Source organism: Polypterus senegalus, chromosome 15 (genome assembly GCF_016835505.1).
Source record: "Polypterus senegalus isolate Bchr_013 chromosome 15, ASM1683550v1, whole genome shotgun sequence".
Lineage (NCBI taxonomy): Eukaryota > Metazoa > Chordata > Cladistia > Polypteriformes > Polypteridae > Polypterus > Polypterus senegalus.
The window spans coordinates 58,997,483-59,007,109 of NC_053168.1; the positions used below are offsets into that span (position 1 = coordinate 58,997,483).

At 41.1% G+C, this 9,627-nt stretch overlaps 1 protein-coding gene across 2 annotated transcripts in view; it reads left to right on the forward strand.

Annotated features, from left to right (window-relative positions):
- agmo (alkylglycerol monooxygenase) overlaps positions 1–9,309 on the forward strand; it is a 286,102-nt gene extending 276,793 nt beyond the window's left edge. The window contains exon 11 of one of the 2 annotated variants that reach the window (XM_039737290.1): positions 9,039–9,309. In XM_039737290.1, the coding sequence (XP_039593224.1) occupies positions 9,039–9,119 (81 nt within the window). In that variant the 3' untranslated portion in view covers positions 9,120–9,309. The remainder of the gene's footprint in view (positions 1–9,038) is intronic. The other variant, XM_039737289.1, reaches the window with a different exon arrangement.
- The last annotated feature ends 318 nt before the right edge of the window (positions 9,310–9,627 follow it).

Below are 9,627 nucleotides of genomic sequence, written 5' to 3' on the forward strand. Positions count from 1 at the left end.
AACAGTCAACACTTTATTATACACAATCCTTGAGCTCCTTATGCAACTGATTTCTTGGCCCTTTTGTTATAGCGTTCAGATGTAAGCCGTATAAGGCAGACTCATGTGTGGAATGCACCTTGATCCTTTGCACAAATTAGTTTGCTAAAACAAAGCATGTTTTACATAGTTTTGTAAAGCCTACTTTCAGACATGAAATTAGTACAAGGGAACGAAGAGAACAAGCAGCATCCACATTCCCCCCTTTTTTTAGCAAACAAAAAAATATATATATATATATATATATATATATATATATATATATATATATATACTCAAGGAAGATTTGAGTGAGAAAAGGTAGGAGAGGGGGATGGAGTGGAGTAGGCGGAGGAGTGTGGGGTGGCTGTGCTGATCTGAAGCATTTTTTGTTTGTGTAATAAGTAAGCCTTTGCCATAGAGGCAGTAAAATACTTGGATACAATGTATCTTATCAAGGGAACAATACAGCAAGCTACAAGCAGGAGAACGATTAAAGCAACCGTAAGAGAGATGAAAACTTACTTAAGCCATTTAACCAGGATGAGTGGAGGTGTGTTCTGACTCAGGACCCACAACAGTGGCTAAAGCTAAGCTAAATGAGCCACCAGAAACCTGCAAACAGGAACAAAGCACAAGAAGTCCCCGGCGACTTAAATAAATCACCCTAAAATGTCCAAATATAGCTGAAAGTGCATACAATTTTTACTATTATGTTCTAGAAAATAGTCTGTAGGAAGAACAAAAATCCAGCTTTCTTTCAAGCCGTGCTTTATATAGCGTCTTTCATACATTTATCAGTCTATCCATTTTCTAACCCACTTCAGTTCACGGTCATGGTCATCTGGCACCTATCAAATTTGTGGGCACTGGAACCCTTGAACTGGATGCCATCCTATCACAGGGCACACTCGTTCACATGTCCATAAGAAACACCAGGCAAAAGTAAATTATCCAGTTAACCCAGTTTTTACATCTTCAGGATATGGCAGCAAACAAGGATACCACAATCAAGGGTGCCATCTTTTACAATGTGAGATGTGAATCCAAGCAGGCAGTCCCTCAACTTTAACAGCATGTGGTGTTGACAGCAGAACTTGGAACAGTCCTCTCCACCGAGGGTGATGCCAATGTTTCCTACGAGTATCTCTAACCAGAATCCAGGTTCCTAACAGAATCGGGGAGTCCTTTGATGGAGGACTAGTTCTCCAGGCCTGATTCACCTGCTCGTGGACTTCCTTCAGAGAAGTTTGGAGACCTGTAAGACTGGAAAGAAGATCATTGTCCACAGTGTGCAGTGTAACATTACCTATGACTATGCCGACTGGCATGGGCCGTCCGGTCAGAATTTCGAATGGCGACAGCCCTAACTTGCCATGTGTTCTTCCCCTTAATCCAATCAAGGCCAGAGGCAGAGCATCAGGCCAAGTTAAATTTGTTTGCTCACAGATTTTAGATTGCAAGGTACCATTGCATCGTTCCACAATACCTCCACTCTGGGGGTGGTATTTGCAATAATGATGCACATTTATCTGGAGCCAGGTGGTTAATTCATTTATAACAGAATTTACAAAGTGTGTGCCATTATCAGTTCGTAATTTCTGCGGTATGCCCCATCTTGGAATGATTTCCTTTATCAAAGCTTTTGCCACAGTTTTGGCATCTGCATGTTTGGAAGGGAAAGCTTCCACCCATCGGGAGAACACATCAACAGTTACTAAACAGTCTCGGTACCCCTTTGATGGTGTTAATTCAGTGAAGTCCATTTGAAGGTGTTCGAATGGATCCATTAGGTTAGGTGTAACGGCGGGGCTTACCTGGGTGCCCTTTCCTACATTAAACTTTTGACATAATGCACAGCACCTGCAGAACTGCTCTGCATATGCAGAGAAACCTACAGCTTCCCAATGTTTTTCAACATCTAGAACCGTGGCGTCTTTTACAGCATGGTCTAGGCCATGGGTGATTTTTTCCATACCTGTGAAAGAAGCTTTAGGAAGGAAAGGTTTGTTAGTTTGCTTATGGGTCCAAACTCCATCAGAGAGGAACCCTTCTTTGGACCATTTTCTCTTTTCTGTGTCCGTGGCTGCACTCTGTAAAGAAATAATTTGATTATCTGTGTCCTGTTCATTTCTCTGTTGGAATAAAGAGATTGGTGTGTTATTATACGCAGCCCGTTTAGCAAGATGATCAGCTAATTCGTTTCCTTTGCTGACAGGATCCTGTTTTCCTGTGTGAGCTTGACATTTAACGATCGCTAGCTTTGATGGTTTAGTTATGGCCTCTAAGAGGGATTCTTTTAGTTTTTGATGCTGAATGGGCTTGCCAGTACTGGTCTTGAATCCCCAGAGTTTCCATAATGCCCCATTGATCATGGCAGACTCCAAAAGCATATCTAGAATCAGTATAGATAGTTACAATTTTTCCCTCTGACAACTGACAAGCTCAGGTGAGAGCTATCAACTCAGCTGCCTGTGCGCTCAAACTTGAAGAAATTTGGTTGTTTCCAGTAGGTCTGGTCTAGGTTTTATAACCTTAGTTATTTCATCATGACAGTTGTGGGGCTCCCCTTCCTTTTTCAGTTGGAAGCAGCATAGCTGGATTTAAGGTGGAGCACCTTTTGCTGGTAACGTTTGACAATGTACAGAGTACATTTTGATAGTGTGTTTCCCTAGCAGTAGTGAGATGTGAGGTTTTAGCTTGTACTAAAATGGAGTGTATGGCATGAGACACTTTTACCACGAGGGGGCTCATGAGCACTAATTCTGTACTGGCTAGCACGGTCTCTGTTGTTGCTGCTACAGCTCTGAATCCCACAGCCACTGGATCCAATTTTTTTCAAAAAGTAGGCTAAGCCTTTGTTTTTTCTCCATGGAGTTGTGTAAAAAATAAGTTCATATATCCCCCCTTTTCGTCCACGAACAGAGTGAATGGACAAGATAGTCAACAGTCCCAACGCATGTAGGGCACTTTTTTTTTTTTTTTTAAGTCACACAGAGCCTTCTCAGCTTCATCATAGCATGCCACCTGACCAGAAAGGGGGAGATCAGGGGTGACCGCTAAAGTTTGCAAAAGCTGTGCTCTTTCAGTGAAGTTTAAAATCCATTGCCAGCAGTATCCTAGAATCCCTAATACAGACATAACCTGTTGCTTTGTAACAGGTCTAGGAAAAATTTTGAATAGTGTTTATACGATCGCTAGAGAGAGAGAGCTCTTGTTTCACAAGAAATGTCATGACCTGAATATTTCACAGTTGTTTGAATTAACTGCAGTTTTGTTTTATAAACTTTGTGGCCATTTTCTGCTAAAAATAATAACAATAGCTGAGTATCCCATGCACAATCTGCTTCCGTAGTACTAAACAACATTATATCATCCACATACTGTATCAATACACTGTCTTTTTCCGGCCAAAAGCCTTCTAAATTTTGAGCAAGAGCTTGTCCAAATACACAAGGAGCTTCAGTATATCCCTGAGGCATAACGGTCCATGTCCAATGGCGGTTTTGGAAAGTAAAGGCAAACCAGAATTGAGAGTCGGGGTGCAAAGGAATACAAAAAATAAGCGTTAGCAAGGTCAATAACAGAGAAATAACGGGCGGACGGGGTATCGTAGAAAGAATAGTGGAAGGATTAGGAACAATAGGTGCCTAAGGAAAAACTGCAGAATTAACTTGTCAAAGATCTTGAACAAAAACGCCATGAACCGTCAGCCTTTTTAAACAGGTAAGATGGGGGAGTTAACTGGAGAGTACTTAATTTGAATGATTGCTCCACATTTCACAAGATCGGAATGTACGGCGGAGATGCCAGACTCTGCTGCGGGAGACAGAGGATACTGGGCACGATGTGGGCGGAAGGACGATTTTGGGTAAATCACCAGTGGCTCACAGTGTGCTATCCTTCCATAATCATTTTTCCCCTGGGACCACAGTGCATCGGGAAATGAGGAAAGCCAAAAGGGAGAGGTTGTTTACAATGAAAAAGCAGAAAGGAAAGGACGGCATAATGCACGATGTACTAAAAAAAATCATTTTTAAGCAGAACTTTAGTTATCAAATTATCAGAGGTATCAAAAATACCTGGAGCAACGTGCAGCCAGTCCATCCTATCGAAACATTGTTCCACCCATTCCCCAATTATGATCCAGTGAACAATGCTAGATTTGGCTAAGAAACATGGGGAACCGAACCTCCTAAATAGAAAACACTTTGTGAATATGTAAGGTGAACTGACAGCAGCAGCTTTGTTGGATGAGGAAAAAATGCAAGGGATATGGAGGGTCTCTGGGCTAATACCTGAAGAGAGAAAAGATTCTAACCAAGGTGTGTCCACTTCAGCAGGGAAATGCTGGGCAGTGCAGTGGAGGGTGTTGGGGACTTGCAAGTGGGGAAAAAGACATGAAGGAAAAGAGTGTAGGGCTTTAAGGAGAATTGTGTGTGAGGAGATATTCAGGGTCCAGGCTGCAAAAGAGGGCTTAGTGTGAGGGGAGGTTTGGCACAGGAGTTTAGGAATAGAACAGTAAAACCCTTGTTCGGTTAGAGAAATAGAGAGGGAGAGCTTAGTCATCAGATCCCTTCCTAACAGATTAACAGGGCAGAGCTGATATAAGAAAAACTGGTGCATCAAAGTGGAACCACTGGAATGAAGCTGAACCCGAAGAGGTTTAGACACCAGCAAAACATGAGGTTGTCCAGAAGCAGTAAGTACAGTCACTGTATCTTTCGAGGCAGACTAGAAAAGCAGTTTCAGTGCCATTCACCAGCAAAGTCAATAAAGGATCTGTGTCCGCATGGCAAGTGAGCAAAGGCAACTGAAGAGAATGGCTGGGGGTCCCTGCGAATTCCTAGGACCAAGAAATATCCTCAGGTTCAGGTAAGGGAGGTGGGGGAGGAAGCTGATGTGGGCAATTGCGGCAGAAGTGTCCCATCGTAACAGGCATAAGATGTAGATGCTTGACCTGAGGGGAGAGGCGGCTAAACCAGATGAAAAATTCGGATTAGGAAGAAAAAATCCATGACCTCTCCCCCGGCTGAGTCCTGACACAAAAGGAGGAACTGTTGCTTTGATATGGTCATCTGGGCTTTCTAAACCAGAATGGTTTTGCATCAAGTCGTGAATGCGGTGTACCCATTCATCTGCTGTCTCATCTTTCTATTGTTTGGCAGCTGAAATAATGGACCAGTCGGTGCCCTTTTTATATTTTGCAGCTATTGCAGTTTTCATGTGTTCCCATTGAGCAAGGAAAGGACCCTCGTTATTTTGTCCACGAGGCAATGCCTCATTCCACTGCCACTGTTCTCCGTTATGCTGCCCATGATTGACAATAGCCCAAGTAGTGCCCAACTTTCTGCGTAGCACTTGGATCCACTCGGCTGCGCTGGGTTTGTACATATTATCTAGCTGCTGCACCCCACCGATTACCTTAGGATCAGGCAATTCGGACACTACGTCTTTCAGCTCTTGAATATCCCAGTTACGATGTATCATTACAGTAGTGGGGTTAGCATTTCCTGGGGGTAGTGTGGGATCGTGTCGGGGGTTAGGGACCTCAATTAAAGGGCATGAAAAAGTGGGTGCTAAAAGGTTTTGGGGACTTAAACGGGGTAAGGTTTTCAGGAGACGTATCTCAGAGGGTTTTGCTTCTAGTACGTTGTGAAATGGAGGGCTTTTTATGTAAATTAGAAGAGCCTCCTATAGCCCCTAACAAGTGGCAGTCAGTCTCATCATCAGGATCAGGAAGTGAGGAGGGGTCGCATTTATATTGTTCATCAAAGAAATCATCAGTAGCTGGGGCATCGGTAACCACAGGAGACATTGGGGCAATGATTGAATGTGGCGGTGGAAGGGGTTGTGGGTAAAGTGTTGGGGAAGAGAGCATGGGATATAAAGGGTCTTTTTTATCACTCCTTTTCCTCCTTCCTTCAGACTGGGGTCCCGAATCAGCCTGCACTTTCTGTAAAGCTATAAGCAGCTCTTCCTTTTCCTTTCTATTAAGTTCAGCAACTAAAAGCCCATTCCATTTCTGTGCCGCTTCCAACGTACAGTCTTTAATAACCAATTCCCATCTGTCATGCATATCCATCCGATGTGGACCTCCATTACAACAATCCTGTGTATCTCTGCACAGTATTTTTCTAATTTCTTCTATCTCACTCATATATCCAGTTCCTTCCACTGGCCATCTACCTCCACTGTCCTTATTCCACTTCCTACATGCTTTTTTATAATCTAATCCTGTCGTCTTTTCAATGAGCTTTCTAGGGGACACACCTTTCAATCCCGACAGCGCACTAGGAGCCTGGTGATCCCCGAAAATAATTCTCCTTACAGTAGGTTTTTAGGACTCTTGGGGGACTGTTTGACTGGCTTGCTGATTGTTTTTCCCATAGTGAGTGGCAAGATCTCAGCAGAAAGTGACTCGGCCCTCGATAAACCCCGTTCCACCTGCCGTCCGCTCCTATTCCCGGATTACAGCTTCAGGTGACTTCGTGTCTGTTTATTTGCATCAGCAGAATCCTACATCAATACGCCCCGTGGAGTCCAGGATATGGAGGTTTTACCCCGATCCCTTCATCAGACGGTTTGTATCGCGCCAATCTGCCAGGGTATTGTCTCCGTCACCTTAGCAACCCGTTGAAACAAGAGTATGACCAGACAGCGGATGAAAAACTCGACCTCCCGTTTATTTAGACACACATTCTCTAAATACGCCCTTTCACCCCCGTTCCTTAAATTATTACAGGAGCATGCCACTCGCCCCTTTTCTAATCCTTTCCACAGGGGTGACTAGATAACATTCACACTGTGCCGTTTTCCGTAGGGTCCCAAAGCCACTTTCCGTGAGCCCCTAGAACCCTCCTATGTATTTTCCATACGCTTTTTATTCCTTTTCCTTCTATATTCGTATTACTTCCAGCACACCAGTCAAACAGGAATCACCCGATCTACTCACCGTGACTCCGTCCACCTGCCTGGAAATGCCCGTCAAGTCGTGCCTTGTATCGGCTAGGAGGAGGTCAGGGACTCCCCATGCAGGAAACGCCCAAGGCAGGCCAATCCTACATTTACCAAAGCTGAACCCGGTCCGGCCGGAATCGGATCCACCACGGTCCTCTGGACGATCCTGCACGAGGAGCCGTCTGCCGTCTCCTGCCCCACATTTGGGCGCCAAAACTGTGGACGAAAACTCAGACCAGACAGCAGGTGTGGTTATAAAGCAGCTTTATTTTTCAGAGTCGAGGTGAGAAGAGTTTCAGAAAAGCAGACAATCAAATATACACGACAGCGTCAGGGCTCTTCTGAACCCCGTCTGTTGGGTGGGGTCCTGTTTTATACCCCTAGAATGCATGATTTAATATCATTATAAAATGCAACAGTCAACACTTTATTATACACAATCCTTGAGCTCCTTATGCAACTTGATTTCTTGGCCCCTTTTGTTATAGCGTTCAGATGTAAGGAAAGGGAAAACGTGATAAGGCAGACTCGTGTGTGGAATGCATAGATAGACCTTGAATCCTTTGCACAAATGTTTTTCTGTTTGCTAAAACAAAGCATGTTTTTACATAGTTTTGTAAAGCCTACTTCTCAGACATGAAATTAGTACAAGGGAACGAAGAGAACAAGCAGCTTCCACATCTGTTTGATTGGTGTAGAGGTAAAAGCTGCTGCCTCGTAAGCAAGAGGTTACCGATTCGAGCCTGGGCTCTCCTTGTTTTGAGGTTTTGCAGCAGCATCTCAAATCAAAGATCTTGTTTTAATGGTGATCCAGTTGGATGTAGGATGTTTTAGTCTGTAAGTTGTTGTTTTACTTGCCCCTTTTGTGTCTCTATGCCTGTATTATATACATTAAAATTTTTAAAATGCTTGTAGATTTATTATTGGTGATGCATTTGACACTTTGGGCAGTTGCAGTTTTAGATTCCTTTCACACCGACATGAAATCTTTTAAAATGAACTACACTACTGCCATTCAGAAAACCTCCAGTGATGTAGAAGATGTCAAAAGAAAAAGATTGTGTTTCTGTTTATTTTTCATATTAATAGACTAATAATTAATATAAGTATATTAGCAATGCAGTGATGGATGTCTTCTATGGTAAAGACTAATAATAAGCACAGTCAATAAGGGAATTGTTTATTTTCAAGAGGAGTAACTCATACCAATAACATCTGTATACAGTAACACCCTTTACGTGATAAGCAAATTTATTTTTTCAGCTATATAGTACACATAGCATGTATCAATAAGGAAATTCTTTGGTATAAAATGTACTATATTGGTTTGATTAAGATATCTCTGTTAGAATCCTGACAGACGTATAGCCTCCATAACTACATTTCTACTTCTTCTTAAGAAAAACTTTAGGATGCCACAATTTAATGGGCAGAAAAAATAAATTTCTGAGGTTAAACAAAATCATAGAGAAACACAAAAAGGTAAACAGTGCATGATTTGAAAAGAAAATGCACTGTAAAACTTTCAAAAATATTTAAAGTCATAGAACTTATGATCAGTCCTCAAAAGGATAGCCTGACCGTAAATTCCCTTCAGTGCTTGCCTAAACTAACTAGCTCCTGATGAGCACAATAACTCAAGCCATGGGGTTAACAACAAGTGACCAAATAGTTCAGAGGAGTAACTTTATCATAAAAGACCCACAAGTATGTTTTAGAAGATTAAGTGGGCAAACAAAACAACTTGAAAAAATAAAGAAATAAAATTGTCCCAAAAATGTACAAATACTTTGAAACAGATGTAAAATTAATGTGACAGTGCAATTGGACATCTGAATTTAAATTTTTGGTAACTGTCATTAGTTTTAAACATAACATACAATAAACAGGCTAAGTAATGTAAATCAAAAATAAGTATGACATGAGTCTATAATAGAATATAGTTATTCAGCTTTAAAATATCAAAAAATGCAAACCATCTTAAGGAATATAAATTTTTAATATTGTATAAATAGAGAAATTGTAACCATACAAACCATTGTTTCTGATTTTTTTTTCAGGTTATATGTTTACTGACCGTGTGTTACTGGATGCGGAACATGGTAAAGAAGATGGTACTCGGCAAGAAAAAACATCATTGATAAATGTAATATCTGTCTTGAAGTGCAACCTTACATTGTGATGCGGAAATCTTTCACTCTTTACCTTAATAATGCATTGTGTTTACAGTACATTCCAAATAATCCATCATTTATTTTGAGAAAGAATTTATAGTTGTCTGTAGTCATTTTAGATTAATAAATATATATATATTTGTGTGTGTGTGTGTATATATATATATATATACACACACACACATACATATACTGTTTATGTTCATTTAATCTGATTTATATTTAAAATTATTTATTTTAAATGATATCACTGAAAAATTAGAATTACTAACATTTTCTGATCAATTCAAATAATGAACTGCTTAATTGAAAGAATTTATTTTTGTTCAGTGTTTAAGTTCAAATACATTATTTAGTTCCTATAAACTTTGCCAATGTGCTTTATGGTTTAACTCATGGTTGAACTAGGTTCCTTTTTATTGGCAATACATTTTAAAATTATGATTTTAAACCCAAAGATTTACAACCCAGACTC